Source organism: Lontra canadensis, unplaced genomic scaffold (genome assembly GCF_010015895.1).
Source record: "Lontra canadensis isolate GAN:19392208 unplaced genomic scaffold, GSC_riverotter_1.0 scaffold42, whole genome shotgun sequence".
NCBI lineage: Eukaryota > Metazoa > Chordata > Mammalia > Carnivora > Mustelidae > Lontra > Lontra canadensis.
The window spans coordinates 12,203,720-12,224,420 of NW_022631036.1; the positions used below are offsets into that span (position 1 = coordinate 12,203,720).

A 20,701-nucleotide genomic window follows, 5' to 3' on the forward strand; every position below is an offset into this window, starting at 1 on the left:
GAAGGAAGGATGCTAACAGGCCCAGTAAAGGAAAGGAAATAGAATAGAGTTCAACTAATATATATAGTGTGCTACTTTTTCCCTTTTCTTTTTTTTTTTTTTTAGACTTTATTTATTTATTTGACACACAGAGAGAGAGAGAGAGAGAGAGAGATCACAAGTAAGCAGAGAGGCAGGCAGAGAGAGAGGAGGAAGCAGGCTCCCCGCTGAGCAAGTAGCTTGATGTGGGACTTGATCCCAGGACCCTGAGATCATGACCTGAGCTGAAGGCAGAGGCTTAACCCACTGAGCCACCCAGGCGTCCCCCTTTTCTTGGTCAAAAGATAGAAATTTCCAGTTATAAATAAGTACTAAGGATATAATATATGGTACGATGACTATCGCTAATGCTGCTGTATGACACACAGGAAAGCTGTTAAGAGAGATCCTAGAATTCTCATCACAAGGAAAACGTGTACGTTTTTTTTGGTACCTATATGAGATGATGGATGTTAACTAAACTAATTGTGGTAATAATTTCACAATATATATATAAAGGCAAATCATTATGTTGTACACAAACTTAAACAGTGATGTTTATTGATTATAGCTCAATAAAACTGGAAAAACATTAAAAATTTAAAAGTAATGTAACAAATACCTGAAGACTCTGAGCATTAAAAAATAGACAGATTTGGTAAAAGGGTGGGAACTTGGAAGAAGGTACCACTGTGGGGTGAGTTTTCCATTTTTTTTTTATATCTTAGCCTGAAGGCACACCACAGTCAACCTGTAGCAGAGTCAAACCTCATAGAAAATGCGGCTTGAAAAACCAAAGAAGAGAGTCCAGGAGAGCCAAAGAAGTGAGTCTAAGATTCTGAGATTTTTGCGCCAAGTCAATGGCTAACCCCTGAACCACAAATGAATGAAGAAAGCTTAAAGCATTTTCAGCCACGTCTAAAACTAAGCATTTTTAGCTAAGTCTAAAAACTGAACTGATATTTGGAGGAGGAGTCAAGTTGGCGGAGAAGTAGCAGGCTGAGACTACTTCAGGTAGCGGGAGATCAGCTAGATAGCTTATCTAAAGATTGCAAATACCTACAAATCCAACGGGAGATCGAAGAGAAGAACAGCAATTCTAGAAACAAAAAATCAACCACTTTCTGAAAGGTAGGACTGGCGGAGAAGTGAATCCAAAGCGACGGGAAGATAGACCGCGGGGGGAGGGGCCGGCTCCCGGCAAGCGGCGGAGCAACGGAGCACAAAATCAGGACTTTTAAAAGTCTGTTCCGCTGAGGGACATCGCTCCAGAGGCTTAACCGGGGTGAAGCGCACGCGGGGTCAGCGTGGCCTCAGGTCCTGCAGGGTCGCAGAAGGATCGGGGGTGTCTGAGTGTCGCAGAGCTTACAGGTATTAGAACCGGGAAGCCGGCTACAGAGACAGAGCCGAGGAGTGAGCTCTAAGCTCGGGTTTACCTTGAACCGGTCTCGGGCTCGGTCAGCTTGGAGCGCAGCCGGAGGCCAGGGTGACGGGAGCAATTGGGCGCTGTTCTCTGAGGGCGCACTGAGGAGTGGGGCCCCAGACTCTCGGCTCCTCCGGGCCAGAGACTGGGAGGCCGCCATCTTTATTCCTGTCCTCCGGAACTCTACGGAGAGCGCTCAGGAAACAAAAGCTCCCGAAAGCAAACCTGGGCGGATTACTCAGCCCGGCCCCTGGTAAGGGCGGTGCAACTCCGCCTGGGGCAAAGACACTTGAGAATCACTACAACAGGCCCCTCCCCCAGAAGATCAACAAGAAACCCAGCCAGGACCAAGTTCACCTACCAAGGAGTGCAGTTTCAATACCAAGGAGAGCAGCGGAATTCCAGAGAAGGAGAAAGCAAAGCACGGAACACAGGACTTTCTCCCCATGATTCTTTAGCCTTGCAGTTAATTTAATTTTTTTTTCTTTTTCAATTTTTTTTTCTCTTCTTCTGCTAAATTTTTTTAACTTTTACCCTTTTCTTTTTTAACGTTTTTTAACTAGTTTATCTTATATATTTTTTTTTCCTTTTTATATTTTTTTATTATTGGTTTTCTTTTTTTATTTGTTTCTTTTTTCTTTTTCTTTTTTTCTTTCTGAACCTCTTTATATCCCCTCTCCCCCCCCACCCCCCACGATTTGGGATCTCTTCTGATTTGGCTAAAGCATATTTTCCTGGGGTTGTTGCCACACTTTTAGTATTTTACTTGTTCCTTCATATACTCTTATCTGGACAAAATGACAAGGCGGAAAAATTCACCACAAAAAAAAGAACAAGAGGCCGTACCAAAGGCTAGGGACCTAATCAATACAGACATTGGTAATATGTCAGATCTAGAGTTCAGAATGACGATCCTCAAGGTTCTAGCCAGGCTCGAAAAAGCCATGGAAGATATTAGAGAAACCCTCTCGGGAGATATAAAAGCCCTTTCTGGAGAAATAAAAGAACTAAAATCTAATCAAGTTGAAATCAAAAAAGCTATTAATGAGGTGCAATAAAAAATGGAGGCTCTCACTGCTAGGATAAATGAGGCAGAAGAAAGAATTAGCGATATAGAAGATCAAATGACAGAGAATAAAGAAGCTGAGCAAAAGAGGGACAAACAGCTACTGGACCACGAGGGCAGAATTCGAGAGATAAGGGACACCATAAGACGAAACAACATTAGAATAATTGGGATTCCAGAAGAAGAAGAAAGAGAGAGGGGAGCAGAAGGTATATTGGAGAGAATTATTGGAGAGAACTTCCCCAATATGGCAAAGGGAACAAGCATCAAAATCCAGGAGGTGCAGAGAACCCCCCTCAAAATCAATAAGAATAGGTCCACACCCCGTCACCTAATAGTCAAATTTACAAGTCTTAGTGACAAAGAGAAAATCCTGAAAGCAGCCTGGGAAAAGAAGTCTGTAACATACAATGGTAAAAATATTAGATTGGCAGCAGACTTATCCACAGAGACCTGGCAGGCCAGAAAGAGCTGGCATTATATATTCAGAGTACTAAACGAGAAAAACATGCAGCCAAGAATACTATATCCAGCTTGGCTATCATTGAAAACAGAAGGAGAGATTAAAAGCTTCCAGGACAAACAAAAACTGAAAGAATTTGCAAACACCAAACCAGCTCTACAGGAAATATGGAAAGGGGTCCTCTAAGCAAAGAGAGAGCCTAAAAGTAGTAGATCAGAAAGGAACAGAGGCAATATACAATAACAGTCACCTTACAAGCAATACAATGGCACTAAATTCATATCTCTCAATAGTTACTCTGAATGTTAATGGGCTAAATGCCCCCAATCAAAAGACACAGGGTATCAGAATGGATAAAAAAACAAAACCCATCTATATGTTGCCTACAAGAAACTCATTTTAAACCCGAAGACACCTTCAGATTTAAAGTGAGGGGGTGGAAAAGAATTTACCATGCTAATGGACATCAGAAGAAAGCAGGAGTGGCAATCCTTATAACAGATCAATTAGATTTTAAGCCAAAGACTATAATAAGAGATGAAGAAGGACACTGTATCATACTCAAAGGATCTGTCCAACAAGAAGATCTAACAATTGTAAATATCTATGCCCCTAACGTGGGAGCAGCCAACTATATAAACCAATTAATAACAAAATCAAAGAAACACATCAATAATAATACAATAATCGTAGGGGACTTTAACACTCCCCTCACGGAAATGGACAGATCATCTAAGCAAAAGATCAACAAGGAAATAAAGGCCTTAAATGACACACTGGACAAGATGGATATCACAGATATATTCAGAACATTTCATCCCAAAGCAACAGAATACACATTCTTCTCTAGTGCCCATGGAACATTCTCCAGAATAGATCACATCCTCGGTCCTAAATCAGGTCTCAACCGGTATCAAAAGATTGGGATCATTCCCTGCATATTTTCAGACCACAATGCTCTGAAGCTAGAACTCAATCGCAAGAGGAAATTTGGAAAGAACCCAAATACATGGAGACTAAACAGCATCCTTCTAAAGAATGAATGGGTCAACCAGGAAATTAAAGAAGAATTGAAAAAATTCATGAAAACAAATGATACTGAAAACACAACGGTTCAAAATCTGTGGGACACAACAAAGGCAGTCCTGAGAGGAAAATATATAGTGGTACAAGCCTTTCTCAAGAAACAAGAAAGGTCTCAGGTACACAACCTAACCCTACACCTAAAGGAGCTGGAGAAAGAACAAGAAAGAAACCCTAAACCCAGCAGGAGAAGAGAAATCCTAAAGATCAGAGCAGAAATCAATGAAATAGAAACCAAAAAAACAATAGAACAAATCAACGAAACTAGGAGCTGGTTCTTTGAAAGAATTAATAAGATTGATAAACCCCTGGCCAGACTTATCAAAAAGAAAAGAGAAAGGATCAAATAAATAAAATCATGAATGAAAGAGGAGAGATCACAACTAACACCAAAGAAATACAGACAATCATAAGAACATATTATGAGCAACTCTATGCCAACAAATTTGACAATCTGGAAGAAATGGATGCATTCCTAGAGACATATAAACTACCACAACTGAACCAGGAAGAAATAGAAAGCCTGACAGACCCATAACCAGTAAGGAGATTGAAACAGCCATCAAAAATCTCCAAACAAACAAAAGCCCAGGGCCAGACGGCTTCCCGGGGGAATTCTACCAAACATTTAAGGAAGAACTAATTCCTATTCTCCTGAAACTGTTCCAAAAAATAGAAATGGAAGGAAAACTTCCAAACTCATTTTATGAGGCCAGTATCACCTTGATCCCAAAACCAGACAAGGATCCCATCAAAAAGAACTACAAACCAATATCCTTGATGAACACGGATGTGAAAATTCTCACCAAAATACTAGCCAATAGGATTCAACAGTACATTAAAAGGATTATTCACCACGACCAAGTGGGATTTATTCCAGGGCTGCAAGGTTGGTTCAACATCCGCAAATCAATCAATGTGATAAAACACATTAATAAAAGAAAGAACAAGAACCATATGATACTCTCCATAGATGCTGAAAAAGCATTTGACAAAGTACAGCATCCCTTCCTGATCAAAACTCTTCAAAGTGTATGGATAGAGGGCACATACCTCAATATTATCAAAGCCATCTATGAAAAACCCATTGCAAATATCATTCTCAATGGAGAAAAACTGAAAGCATTTCTGCTAAGGTCAGGAACACGGCAGGGATGTCCGTTATCACCACTGCTATTCAACATAGTACTAGAAGTCCTAGCCTCAGCAATCAGACAACAAAAAGAAATTAAAGGCATCCAAATTGGCAAAGAAGAAGTCAAACTATCACTCTTCGCAGATGATATGATACTATATGTGGAAAACCCAAAAGACTCCACTCCAAAAATGCTAGAACTGGTACAGGAATTCAGTAAAGTGGCAGGATATAAAATCAATACACAGAAATCAGTTGCATTTCTCTACACCAACAACAAGACAGAAGAAAGAGAAATTAAGGAGTCAATCCCATTTACAATTGCACCCAAAACTATAAGATACCTAGGAATAAACCTAACCAAAGAGACTAAGAATCTATACACAGTAAACTATAAAGTACTCATGAAAGAAATTGAGGAAGACACAAAGAAATGGAAAAATGTTCCATGCTCCTGGATTGGAAGAATAAATATTGTGAAAATGTCTATGCTACCTAAAGCAATCTACACATTTAATGCAATTCCTATCAAAGTACCATCCATTTTTTTCAAAGAAATGGAACAAATAATCCTAAAATTTATATGGAACCAGAAAAGACCTCGAATAGCCAAAGTAATATTGAAAAAGAAAGCCAAAGTTGGTGGCACCACAATTCCAGACTTCAAGCTCTACTACAAAGCTGTCATCATCAAGACAGCATGGTACTGGCACAAAAACAGACACATAGATCAATGGAACAGAATAGAGAGCCCAGAAATAGACCCTCAACTCTATGATCAACTAATCTTCAACAAAGCAGGAAAGAATGTCCAATGGAAAAAAGACAGCCTCTTCAATAAATGGTGTTGGGAAAATTGGACAGCCACATGCAGAAAAATGAAATTGGATCATTTCCTTACACCACACACGAAAATAGACTCAACATGGATGAAGGACCTCAATGTGAGAAAGGAATCCATCAAAATCCTTGAGGAGAACACAGGCAGCAACCTCTTCGACCTCAGCCGCAGCAACATCTTCCTAGGAACATCGCCAAAGGCAAGGGAAGCAAGGGCAAAAATGAACTATTGGGATTTTATCAAGATCAAAAGCTTTTGCACAGCAAAGGAAACAGTTAACAAAACCAAAAGACAACTGACAGAATGGGAGAAGATATTTGCAAATGACATATCAGATAAAGGGCTAGTGTCCAGAATCTATAAAGAACTTAGCAAACTCAACACCCAAAGAACAAATAATCCAATCAAGAAATGGGCAGAAGACATGAACAGACATTTCTGCAAAGAAGACATCCAGATGGCCAACAGACACATGAAAAAGTGCTCCATATCACTCGGCATCAGGGAAATACAAATCAAAACCACAATGAGATACCACCTCACACCAGTCAGAATGGCTAAAATCAACAAGTCAGGAAATGACAGATGCTGGCGAGGATGCGGAGAAAGGGGAACCCTCCTACACTGTTGGTGGGAATGCAAGCTGGTGCAACCACTCTGGAAAACAGCATGGAGGTTCCTCAAAATGTTGAAAATAGAACTACCCTATGACCCAGCAATTGCACTGCTGGGTATTTACCCTAAAGATACAAACGTAGTGATCCGAAGGGGCACATGCACCTGAATGTTTATAGCAGCAATGTCTACAATAGCCAAACTATGGAAAGAACCTAGATGTCCATCAACAGATGAATGGATAAAGAAGATGTGGTATATATACACAATGGAATACTATGCAGTCATCAAAAGAAATGAAATCTTGCCATTTGCAACGACGTGGATGGAACTAGAGGGTATCATGCTTAGCGAAATAAGTCAATCGGAGAAAGACAACTATCATATGATCTCCCTGATATGAGGAAGTGGAGTGAAACGTGGGGGGTTTGGGGCGTAGGAAAGAATAAATGAAGCAAGATGGGATTGGGAGGGAGATAAACCATAAGTGACTCTTAATCTCACAAAACAAACTGAGGGTTGCTGGGGGAGAGGGGATGGGAGGGTGGGGTTATTATGGACATTGGGGAGGGTATGTGCTATGATGAGTGCGATGAAGTGTGTAAACCTTGCAATTCACAGACCTGTACCCCTGGGGAAAAAAAATATATGTTTATAAAAAATTTAAAAAAAAAAACTGAACTGATATTTGGACTGCTGTCTAGAGAACTGCTGTCTAGAGAAGAAAAAATCTAAGTTTGAGTTTGATCAAATTAACGTTTTATAAAACAAAACCTATGCTCTTCAGAGAAATACAGCAAAATCCAGAATCCCCATAATTACTAGGATACAAACCAAATTACTCTATATAACACGAAAATGTGACAAAGTTTATAGGGAAAAGACAATCAACAGAGGCCATCCTCAAGATGACCCTGATGTTAGAATGATCATACAACGTCTTGGAGCACCTGGGTGGCTCAGTCAGTTAAGCATCCGACTCTTGATGTCAGCTCAGACCATGATCTCCAGGTTGTGAGGCTGAGACCTGTCAGACCCTGCACTCAGCCAGAAGTCTGCTTGGGATTTTCTCTCTCTCTCACTCTCCCTCTGTTCCCATCCCAACCCCAAAGCCATGGGCATTTCACTAATAATAAATAAATCTTTAAAAAAACAAAACCAACCAAACAAACAAAATAATTATACAAGGTATTTAAAGCAGCTATTAAAAAACTATATTCAGGAGCACCTGGGTGGCTCACTCAGTTAAATGTCAACTCTTAGTTTCCACTCAGGTCATGATCTTGGGGTCCTGAGATCAAGCCCCGAGTCAGGCTCTCTGCTCATAAATCTTTTTTTAAAAAACACTATACTCGGGGCGCCTGGGTGGCTCAGTGGGTTAAAGCCTCTGCCTTCGGGTCAGGTCATGATCCCAGGGTCCTGGGATCAAGCCCCACATTGGGCTCTCTGCTTGGCAGGGAGCCCGCCTCCCCCTCTCTCTCTGCCTGTCTCTCTGCCTACTTGTGATCTCTGTCTGTCAAATAAATAAATAAAATCTTAAAAAAAAAAAAAAACTATACTCAATGAGATTTAGAAAATACTCATAATGAATAAAAAAAGAAGAAATCTCAGGAGAGATATCAAAAGTATAAAAAAGTGAAAATTCTAGAACTGAAAAATATAGTTTCTAAAATAAAACTTTTACTGAATGGGCTTAATATTAATAGCAGAATGGAGATGATAGAGGGTAGAGTCAGTAAACTTAAAGACAGATCAAGAGAAACTATTCAACCAAAAGAATAAAAGAAAAATTGGAAACAAAATGAAAAGACTCAGGGATCTATGAAATAGTATCAAAAGGTATAAAATTACAGATTTAAGGCAATTTTTAAAGGAACTGTAAAATATTTATTAATTTTATGAATGAACAAGAACAAAGTCATTACTGTCTGAACTCTAGTCTCTGCTATTTGCCTAGCTATTTTAACTTAAGACTGTCAGCTATTCTCTTCAAGAACTCAGTGTTCTTTCCAAATAATAAGGGCAATAAATAAATGAGTGGGGTTGGGGGGAGGCAGATTAGTGGTTTTTAAATATAGCTGCTCCTTAGAACCTCTGAGAGAGTTTTTTTAGACATACAGACCTTACCTCTGAAGTTCATGTTCAGAAGGCCTGATCTGAGGTGGGACCCAGATATATCTGCGTCTTCCTTGAAGTTTCCTAAGTTATTTCTGAAGATAAGTCAACTTTGAGCTACTACACTAGATTTTAATGAAGAGCTATGCAGTGCATTTGACAGGGACTCTTGGTACTAATAGCTTGTTAAGTCTCAAAGGAAAGTCCTCTATACAAATGTAGAGATATGATATCCACAGAAATCTTGTAACCAAGTCCTCTGAGAAAGGGGCTGTGATTTATTATCTTTATTTTTATCACAGCAAAACTTTTTAATGAATATTAAAGGCATGAAAGATGTTCTATGCCACTCCCCTAAAAGATTCTTAAGTATGTACATCACAGCAAATAGATTTCCAAATATTAAAAAAAATACTCAGCTTTGTCAGAATTATTTGGGTAGTCATTCAGTCAACGAGTATTTGAACGAGTATTTGCTGAGCAAGTACTATATCCCTAGCATGGTGCTCAGTGCTGAGGCTATAGCAGTGAACAAAGTGACACAAATCTCTGTCTTAATGAAGCTGTATTTAGTGATCTCAAACAAAGCAAAACCACAGTATAGGCAGCCACCATTTCTTAGAACATACACATACTACTACAGCAAGGGCTGATTCTTGGAATTGAAGTTTTTTTCCTATAATACTCTTACTCACTCCAACTCCTCAGGAAGGAATCAGAAATAGTATATTTTTTTTAAATATAACTAATGTATACAAAGCAGGCATAGCTCACTACACATAACAGTGTCCCTGAAACACCATACCTAAATAAAATTTAGCTAACCAAGTAATCTTAAATACATTCCTTGGGAAAGTAAGAGCTATCAGAAAATAGCAGCTACTCGCCTTCCTTTGGGATATTCTTCTGTGACTCTTCTGGTAAATATATTTATTTTAGCAGTAAATCTAAGATAGTTTGTCCAATGAGAAAATACAATTTTGGGGATCTCTCTTGTGTTCCCTCTTTCTTTGGGAGGTTTGTACTATAGTTCAATAAACTTTGCTTTACCGCCCACCAAAAAAAAAAAAGAAAAGAAAAGAAAAGAAAATACAACTTCACGAAGGTAAGCAGTATAATTGCAGAGAAGTGAAGGAATTTTTACATTTATGTTTATGAATATATGCCAAAAAAAAAAAGAAGAAAAAAACCCAAAAACCCCAAAACACAACAATCCCTAAAAGATATAAAACTAAATTCTTAGAAAGGCATGCTAAGGTGATGATTGAGATTTTTTTCACTTTCCTAATTACACATTTCTCCATTACTTAGATTTTAAGACTTATTTATTATTTATTTGAGAGACAGCAGGAAGGAGGAGCAGACAAAAAGGAGAGTGAATCTTAAGCAGACTTTGTGCTTAGCATGGAGCCCAGTGAGGGGCTCAAACCCACAACCCTGAGATCATGACCTGAGCCTAAACCAAGAGTCTGAGGCTTAACTGACTGCACCACGCAGGCACCCCACAATTGTTTGGATTTTCTAAAATAAATATATATACCTTCTATGAGCAATAAAAACAATAAAGATATTCCACAGGAGGACTGGAGGGGAGCAAAGCAGATTTCTGTAACCTGAACAATTACCCCTAATTATCATGTTTGGAAATTTATGTTACTATTGTTTTCTAATATATATCGTGGTTTTTCTTAAGACACGACATACATGTACTCCTCTTTTCTTCCATTCCTCTATGTTGCACAGACTGGTTGCCTTTCAAATATAAATAATTATACTCTTTCCATACCTGATGGTGGAATGATCATCCTACGATCCTGCTCCCATGGAGGTGAAAGGGATCCAGTGTCTGAAGGTGCTCTGCGACCATCAGTTAATCTATCACAGCTTGAGTCTCCTCTTTCATTGGTATTCTGATGGTCCAGAGGATTCCCTGGGCCTCTTAAGCCTAATTAAAGAAAAAAATACAATTCTGTTTCACCTAAAAAAGTATTATAAGACATATCATCAAATGAAACCCAGGCAGCTTGTAAAAAGTGAGAACAATCAGATTCCAACAAAGTTTCCCTAAGACACATTAGACTACAATTCTATCCTACCAAAGCCTAGGACAAAGTCTAGGACAATGAGGAAATAATAATTTTGCAATGTGTATAAACAAACAACTGTCTATTAAAGTCATTTAGGAAATGTTACCACCATCATCATTTATACATAAAATCAATGGCTAAATTGTGAATTATAAATACTAAGCCTGGAAAATAGGAGTATAAAGTAAAATGCAAAGTAGAGATTTCTATACCAGAATAGAATAAAATGGAATAAAATAATTATAAAATGAGGTTTTTGTTGCTTACACAAATACACCAATAGTCAAAAAGAGCATGATTCTTTTAAAGCTGTCATCCTAGACTCTATATACCTATTTCAATAATTCTACAACTACTCACAGTATTTTTTAGAACAACTCTTTTAGAAATGTACTCAGATTAACTTAAAAGCCACTCAAGAAACTGCATCTCAATGTTGAAACAGGACTCTACTTCTGTCCAAAAATGATTTTAACCAGTCTGATTACAAACTTTATACCCACCAGATAAATTTGGCCTTAAAGGGCTTTTAGCAATTTCTGAATATCAAATTCACCTTCAAAAAGAGCTCACAACTCTGAAGGCAAGTCTAAAACAAGAGTTTCAAAAACAACAGCACAGTTGGAATAAACACTTTGAACAAAGTAACACTCATTTGGATAAGGAAATCAGCATGCTTACATTTATAAAAGATCATCATTATAAAGTTCCCTTCTTATGACCACAAAAAGGACAGTACTTCAATTAATAACATATTCAATTAAAATGGAAAAAAACAAATACACAATTTTTTAAACACTAAATAACAAAATATGTTAATACTTTACTTATCTATCACTGAGGGGAGAATAAGATCTTCCCAAACTTATACTGCCCAGAAAACAAAACCTTTTTCCTTTCAAGGAATAGCTTTTATTTAAACAACAACAACAACAACAACTTTTTAATAGAAATCTAAAATGTTTTCCACATTTCAGTACACCTTTAAGAGACTAAAACAAAATTGACGTTTTCTTGGTAACTTGTTCAAATCAGTATAAGAATCCTTTTATATATAAAAAATATAATCTTTTAAAATTTTTTTATCTACTCCCTTTGTACAGTCAAGAGGTAAACTTTTATATTCAGAAGGTCAACTATCTCTTTTCCTTATACTTGTATATTCTATTAATTTCCCTCAATCTTCCCTTCCAGCCTATTCATCCTTCTAAATAAGTTCATTAGAAGAAAAAGGCTGGAAAAGCAGAAAATTAAATTGGTAAAAAATGTGCAAGAGTCGGGGCGCCTGGGTGGCTCAGTGGGTTAAAGCCTCTGCCTTCGGCTCAGGTCATGATCCCAGGGTCCTGGGATCTAGCCCCGCATGGTGCTCTCTGCTCAGCAGGGAGCCTGCTTCCTCCTCTCTCTCTCTGCCTGCCTCTCTGCCTACTTGTGATCTCTGTCAAATAAATAAAAATAAAATCTTTAATAAAAAAAAAACAAAACAAAAACAAATGTGCAAGAGTCAATTAGGCTGAGTTCATCTAGAGTGAAGCACAGATCTTCAAAGGAGACGAAGGCCTTCTTTTGATTGCTTCCTTTCAGAGGACCAAAGCATAGGCCAAATGACTACCAGGTGAAAAATTACAAACTTGAAAATGCTAAATGTTAAAATTTGCATTCAGACCAAAAGTTACATTAAGGTTACTCTAAAAAGAAATTATTTTCCTTATATTCCATTTTATTTGAACATGTATCTCACCCAAACTTTCAATTTTAAAAAGATAATAAAACAAAGGAAAAGGGCACTCATCATCCTTCTTGGATGGGTCACAGGAACTTTACTTCAAAACAACTCTTTTAAGACCTACTGATAACTTACCTAAAACTTCTGTAGCTTTTCTAAAAAATAGCAAAACACCCTTGCAAATAATCTAAACACATTTCTTGAAAGTAATTAAAAAGGAGAGGAAAGTAATTTAAATAGGAGAGGAGAAATCAAAGGTAATTTTCACTCTTACTCCAAATATTCAATTGACTACAAGCAATCCTTGACTTATGTTATTCAACTTCCAGTGATTCATATTTGCAGTTTAGCCAATTATACCCTGATTTCTAGGGCACTAGACAGCTGGCTGCAACCCATCCTGGTGCATAAAATCAACTTACTCCTAAGCAGCAATTTTTTTAATGAAATGAAATAGAAATGAATAGAAAGTATCAGAAAGCATAAAAAACATGTAAATGGTTTCTATTACATTTATGTTGATGGGTAATAGAACATGACCTAAAATATATTTCTTACTGTTCAAAGTAAAAAAAAAATTAGGGGGAAGATTAATTCTAGGGCATTTATAGCACACATGTGAATTTTGAAATTAGTCTCCTTCCTAAAGTGCTTAAGGCAAAGCTCTCCCAGGACTCCAAGTATCAGTCTGCAACTCACTCTTTCCCTAGGAGTTTTCAGTTCAAAGCCAAGATAAGAAAAGCTTCTCTCTGAAATGTCTCCAGGCTGTGAGCCCAATCAGTAGTAGGACTGGGAGGTAGGAGAGACCAGTGCTAAGTGTACCAAACCAAGGATGAGGAAAGATTATGTGAACAGGAGATGGACAAAGGGAGAACATCCCATAAACATAAAGTAGAAAATTCATTTTCTCATTCTTTGAAGACAATCCCAAAGAAAGAGCTCCAAAAATATTTAAAATAATAGTAGGTTCAACTGGGAATTACAGCCTCCAGGAGAGACTATTTTGATAAGTAGAATCCATTTCAATATATGAGCTTTGGTAAGTTGGGTTTAGTTTGGTGTTTTGATTTAGTCAGATTCAATATGCTAAAATCACTAATAAAAGGAGCAGAATGGGGGGTCACAACACTGATGAAGAATGTTATCAGCTCTCATACAACACAGACGAGGCTAAAAACCTGAGACTTTTGATTTGGGAATAAACAGTACTTTCTAAATCTTTGCATTTTGCCACAATTCAAGGGAAAATTTTAAAGCAACCTGACAAAGTGAACAAAGTATGGTAAAAGATCAAAAGAGGAAAACTCCAGGTACATAGGTAACACAAGGGTGAGTGCTGAAGTAAATGCAGAAAGACCAAGAGCTGATGCATAGGTTTGAAATAGCTGCTGAGAATCTCAAAAACCCATACAGGTAGGTAACAAAGCAGACAATCTTGGGTCAGTTTCTCAAAGTATTAATAAATCATTTAGGTCTCCTTTAAGACTCTCATCAAAACCTGGCCTACAAGATAGTATTTCTGAATTCCTCCACTCTAAAAAAGAAGGTTCTTTCACTTTCTGATTTTCTACAATAAAAGATCATGATAATAAAGTAGAAAAAGAATTTGGAATTTCTATATTTTAATAATGTTTCATTAAAATACAATTTTATGCCAGGTTAGATTGTTATCATATTTTATGTGTTCTTTATAAAGTGCTATAAAATACAGTTTTTAAGAAGCCGAATGATTTAAAGAGATACACATCAAGTGCTTGATCAAAATATAACCTATTATAGTCCTGTTTCTAAGATAAAAATATATGAAAATTAGATATCACAGAGCTCCTTTTCCAAACAAAAGTAACCCACAATAAGTGCAAGGAATGCCTGTATTTTCCCAAGGTTTATTTTAAAGATAAGTTGAGATGAAAATATAAAATAAGGAAGAAATCTAGAGTAATAAAGATGTTTAAACAATATACCTCTTCCTCCTCCCCCTGGAAGCAAAGGTGAGAGTCTGAGTGGACCCTCCAACAAAGTTGGAGGGGAGAGAAAAGCTCTCGTTTCAGATGAAGGTCGACCCAATGGTGAGGGACCATATGGGGAATGCTCTGGAATAATTAAAACAGCATATTTAAATTCATAGTTTCAATTAGCTACACTATAGATTAGAATTCCATTTCAACAATTTCCATCAGGTCACCCTATTGCCAATTTAAGTTTAATCCACTTCTTGAATACTAACTATGCCTTGGGTTTTGCTGATATGGGACAGAATTAAATATGGAACCCTAGGTTTTTAAAGTCTGTGTACCAAATAAATACACTAGTCAATAAAAACATTATCCTCTTGGTAACTAATACACTTAAATAACCATACACTACTAAGCAAAGGATAATGGTGATATTTAGTGATATTTTAGAGGTATAAGAGGATTTGGGGGCTATGAAGTTTGTTTGGTTTGCTTTTAATGGCAATATGCTTCTGGATATTTTGGCTGGTGAGGGTTGTACTATAGAAGGGTTCAGTTTAAATTAGCCAGATAGGCTATATTGGGCCATGAATTATTTGAGTAAAGCTCAGATCTTGAAAAGTAGAAATGCAAAATCCTCTGAAGCATCAGAAATTACTTCTGATTCATTGCCACTGAAAATTCAGATTACATTTATTCATCAAATAAATCACTTTATAAATTAAATAACCAAGAGCCCTATCATTTTACAAACTTCACCACTCCCAAGTAATGATTATGCTTCCAAAGATCAAAAGTCAAGAACATCAAAAAACAAGCTTAAATACCACCAAAATAATACTTTTTAAATATGTAAATGTTATTATTACAACAAAAGATCAAAGTCTTATTTAATTTTTCTGAAACTTCTGCATTAGGTCCAGAAGAGAATTCCTTCTGTATAATTCCCACCACTCTAAACTTTATTACTACTTGAAATTAATAATAATCTGTTATTTTGTTAAATGTAAAAATAAACTTTCATTTTAATGAAATTAGACTCTCAAAAGTGACTTTTATACCTTCAAAACAGTTATTAAAATGGAATTCCACCAATATAAAGATAGCTTTATTTTCATTGCCTTAGATGCTTAATTCCGATTCAACCAAAAGTTATTTTGAAAAATTTAAACTATTTGGAATAGTATGAGATCATTAAAAATGCTAAGTCTTTAATGAGTGGACATCTTCCTCACTTGGAGGTAATTAAAGCAAAGAATGCTCAGATTGTTTTCCCACCTTAACTGACTCTTTTAAATAATTAAAAATGACTGTTCTAATTCTTATTTTTATAATTCAAGCAAATTCCAAAGATAGTGGATATATAAATAGTTATAACATTATTCCATTTAAGCACTCCTTATTCATTCTCCCCTAAAATAATTATGATTATTTATTATAATAAATAATTATATAATTATTATAAAATAATTATGATTACCTGACTATGTGCCAAGCACTTTGCTTTGCAAGGAGCTCAATGTACTAAATAGACATCATCTTACAAATGCCCACTGAGAAATGGAGGCAGCAATTATTTACATTTTTGCTAGGGAAAAAAAACTCAGAAACCTGGGAGATTGTGCCAGAACTCAGATTAGAATCCTGGTTCCAAAATCTAAAATATTTATAAATAGTAGTATTAATTTATACTAATATAAAAGGTAATGTGCAATATATACATATATATATGTGTATCTTAAACAAGGGTTTAAAAAAAAAAAAAAAACTACCTCTGCCAAATGCTGTATTTGGAACATCAAGTGCATAAGGATCTTTTTCTAAAAGTTCAAATTTAAACTCTGTTTCAGTTAATCTGCAAATAAAGAACAAACATCTCTAAGTTACTCATCCAAGAAAAGCACCCACATTTCAAGAAAAATGCCACTACCAAGTACAAGGTACTTTTCACTACCTCAATATCTACATAGAAAAAACATTCTTTAAAATTATTTTGATGAGTAATATATGTAATTGTCAAATAACTATATTGTACACCTGAAACTAATAGAACACTGTGTGTTAACTACACTGGAATTAAAATTTAAAAAAGAAACCAAAAGAGGGGCGCCTGGGTGGCTCAATAGTTTAAAGCCTCTGCCTTCAGCTCAGGTCATGATCCCAGGGTCCTGGGATGGAGCCCCGCATTGGGTTCTCTGCTTGGCAGGGAGCTTGCTTCCCTCCTCTCTCTCTCTGCCTGCCTCTCTGCCTACTTGCGATCTCTGTCTGTCAAATAAATAAATATTAATAAAAAAAGAAAGAAAGAAAGAAAGAAACCAAAAGAAACAAATAAATATTCTGACCAAAACACCTTTCTATAACCCCACTACTTATTCTGGGGTAACAGGCTTCTTTTTGCCTAATGATAGCGATGTTTTATTGAGTTTTGAAATCACTTTATTTTGTTCTGTTTTCAAAACTGAACTACAGTGGGGGCACCTTAGTGGCTCAGTCCTTAAGCATCTGCCCTTGGAGACTTGAGCCTTCAGCTCAGGTCCTGTGACCAAGCCCTGCATTGCATGGGGTGGGGGAGGGGAGGGGTCCCTGCTCAGCTGGGGGCCTGCTTCTCCTCTCCCACTCCTCCTGCTGTGTTCCCTTTCTCACTGCCTCTCTCTCTGCCAAGTAAATAAATAAAATCATTTTTAAAAAAAGAAAAAACTAGACTACAGTGAATACTATAATCCCAGAACCCAAATTTTAGAAATAGCAGGGCTTTCCAAGGTCAACCAGTTCAAATCTATCATTTTACAACCAAGGAAACTGGGCAAAAAGTTCACATGATTTATTCAAAATGAAAGTGTAAGGATTAAAACACAGGGCTCCTAGCTCTTAGTCACTTCTGCTTTCCACTGTAATGTTACCCTGATTCCAATCAGAACATAAAAAAGGAATCCAGTGAACTCATCCTACTCTTTCATTCCTAAGCCTTTTATCTGAAAAATGTGACATCTTAAAAGAATCGTATTTCTAGTTTTTGATCATCAGATCTGAAATAAAACATTTAATCATGTAGTTTTCATTTCAGAGTAGAAAATACAAGCAAAGAGACTAAGCTAATACTGGATAATGTTAATAGTACACTCTGGCAAGAAACTTTAACACCTGGGAAGACTATTACAATCCTCCTAGAAAAGTATTTATTCTTCTCTTCCATTATACATTGTAAACTTTCTTTCTCCCTTTCATTTTATTTGTAAGGCATTGTCATCCAATGAAAGAAAATCGAGAATGAAACAATTAACATTTATTCTACCCATTCACCTACTAAAAGATGGCAGTACTCTGAAAATTACTACATCAGAAATTTGTCCTTTCTCTTTCCATCCCCTGTAAATGCCTCTTCCTACTCTGATTTAAAAAAAGAATTTTTTTAAGTTATACTTTTTACAGAAGAACAAGTGAACAGTTTACTTCTGTTAAAATAACTTCTCTAAGACAAGTGTTTCAAACAAAAGAATCTAGTAACTCATAGTAAAACTAATAAATATTTCACCATCAGATATGCTGGATTCATGCATATTTATCCCTACAAAAGCATTATGTAATACATAACAATTAAAAATAAAGTACTAACTAAAGCTTTAAAGTGTTCCCACAAAGATACTTACTTTTGTCTATTGTAAGCATTTTCTTTCCTCAAATCATTAAGAGCTCTTTCAGCATTCCGAGCTGCCAACTTAAAGAAAATAATACATTTTTTATCTTTTTTGAAAATACATCTTAAAACTAACACAAACAAATATAAAATGAAAGATAAGTATTCATAAATATCATAATCACTTACATATCCATTTCAGAAAGTCAATGTGAAAATTTTTAATTTAGGGAATTTTTTAAAAGGGAATGAGTTTCCTATAACCAGAAGACATGAGTCTCAAGGCTGGAGTTTGATCATGTACTTGCCAATGAATGCTGTTATCTAGATGTGGAGTCAAGGATCAGCAGCATTTGGTGCTGTAAAATCCAAATAATATGACAAAAGCAATGTAAGAGGACCCAAGCTTAGGGTGATGGGAATGGAGACTCAGAATCATTAGGCACATGTACGCTGGCTATAATATCATAGACAGCTGTCTTTGAAGAGGAATCACTATCATTTAGTGAAACCATAAAGGTCTATAACAGTTTCACAGCATGCCCATATAGGACATTTTTTTAAATGGCTGAATATAATCAAAGTGTGCAGCGTGTCTGTTCAGCACATAGCACTATAAAAATCAATTCCTACAGTCTTACATTTGTTTAGTGAAATTTTTATGTAATAAAAGGTTAGAAAATCAGAGTACATATGTTACATAAAATAAACATTTCTTCTACCCATTCACCTGCCTCTCTCTCTGCCAAGTAAATAAATAAAATCATTTTTAAAAAAAGAAAAAACTAGACTACTATAATAAATACCAAGAACATACAATATTCCTAAACAGTTTGTAGGCAAAGGTTAAACGTGTATGGAATACTGCATGTTTTCCATTCTGTGAACTCTCCAGTTAAGAAGCAGCAGTGTCTGGAATATCAGATCTGGCCAAACTAATGCAATCCACTTGGGCAAATGTATTTATCATGCAAAGGTAGGCAAATTAACTCAATTTATAACCATAACTTTTTTGAAGTAAAAAGATCTATCAAATGTATTCACTTAAAATTATGAACTACACATTAAAACTGACATTAACTGGCCAAAGAATAAAGTATGTTAAATATTCTTCACACACACACACACACACACACACACAGACACAAAATAAAGCTTAACCATATTTTAGCATTATTATCAAAAAGATTTCATGTATAAATCACTTTCTAACATATAAGCATATAATCAACTTTATACTAATAAAAAGAATATTATATCATAACAATTTTAGTTAATAAAATACCAATTCATTTAATAATGCAGAACCAAAGCCACTTCTAAATGTTTTCCACACATTGAGTATAAATACTTACTCTTGATTTTAAGGCATAAGACAATGAAAAGTTAATAAGTCAAAAGTAAATTTTACTATGATTACAATGCTATCAATATGAAAGACATATCTACAAAAAATATAAATATAAATCACTGAGGCTAAATGATTACAGGCTTTTGAAAAGCTTACACTTCAAAGGTTAGGTAAAACTATTTCACTGAATGTCCACACTGTATTCAGATATTAAATACTTAAAATACGCAAAAAAGCATCTATAATTGTGTATTAAAAAATACGCAAAAAAGCATCAAAAAAAATCTATACATGTAAGTATGAAGGGAAAAGAAACAGTCCCTATCTTAAAAAGTTTAAATCTGTGGTAAGGACAACTGTAAACGACCACAGTACTTGCCACAGAACACATAAAAGCAAAGTATTATGTGAGTTCAGAGGAAGAAAAGATTAAATCTAATGGGATGGAACAAAGAAGTGCTCAAAGGAAAAAGTAACACCTGAAATTGTGAAATTATTTGTAATAGTAAAAAAGTAGAAACAAAGGAAACATTTATCAAATGGGAAAGGTTTATATATACAATATTCATAGAAAAATATCTATAATATATTAAATAAAGCAGAATATAAAACAGTAATATATAGTATGTTTTCATTTTTTAAAACATACCTGTGATTTATGTCTGAATATATTTTTTAGGTATAGAATAAATGAAAGTAATATTGCTGATTACTTCTTTGTACATATTTTCTATATAGTCTGAACTTTTTATTCAGTAAGTATGTATTATTTTTATAAAATCTAAAAAAAAAAAATGAGGATGTCTGGGTGGTTCAGTTGGTTAAGCATCTGCCTTTCGGCTCAGGTCATTATCCCAGGAGCCCTACATCGGTCCCCCTACTCAGTGGAGAGTCTGCTTCTTCCTCTCCCACTGTCCCTCTCCCTGCTTATATGTGCACCCTTTTTCTTTCTCTCTCTCTCAAATAAAATCTTTTAAAAAAAACAAAAAAAAAAAAACACTTTAAGACATAAAGGATATTTTCTGCATTTTTTAAAGATTTTATTTATTTGACAGAAAGAGCACAAGTGGGGGAGTGCCAGGCAGAGGAAGAGGGAGAAGTAGGCTCCCTGCTGAGCAGAGAGCCTGACGTGGGGTTTGATCCCAGGACCCTGGGATCATGACCTGAGCCCAAGGTAGGTGCTTAACACCTA

General features: G+C 35.9%; 1 protein-coding gene across 8 annotated transcripts in view; it reads right to left on the minus strand.

The window, feature by feature from the left end:
- The window catches only part of MIA2 (MIA SH3 domain ER export factor 2), an 89,084-nt gene that overhangs the window by 9,690 nt on the left and 58,693 nt on the right, over window positions 1–20,701 (minus strand). For 4 of the 8 annotated variants that reach the window (XM_032871218.1, XM_032871224.1, XM_032871222.1 and 1 more), the window contains 4 exons: window positions 18,172–18,239; window positions 16,297–16,379; window positions 14,534–14,662; window positions 10,546–10,704 (listed from right to left, as the gene is read on the minus strand). In XM_032871218.1, the coding sequence (XP_032727109.1) occupies window positions 10,546–10,704; window positions 14,534–14,662; window positions 16,297–16,379; window positions 18,172–18,239 (439 nt within the window). Of the gene's footprint in view, window positions 1–10,545; window positions 10,705–14,533; window positions 14,663–16,296; window positions 16,380–18,171; window positions 18,240–20,701 lie in introns of those variants that run through there. The other 4 variants (XM_032871220.1, XM_032871226.1, XM_032871225.1 and 1 more) reach the window with 2 other exon arrangements.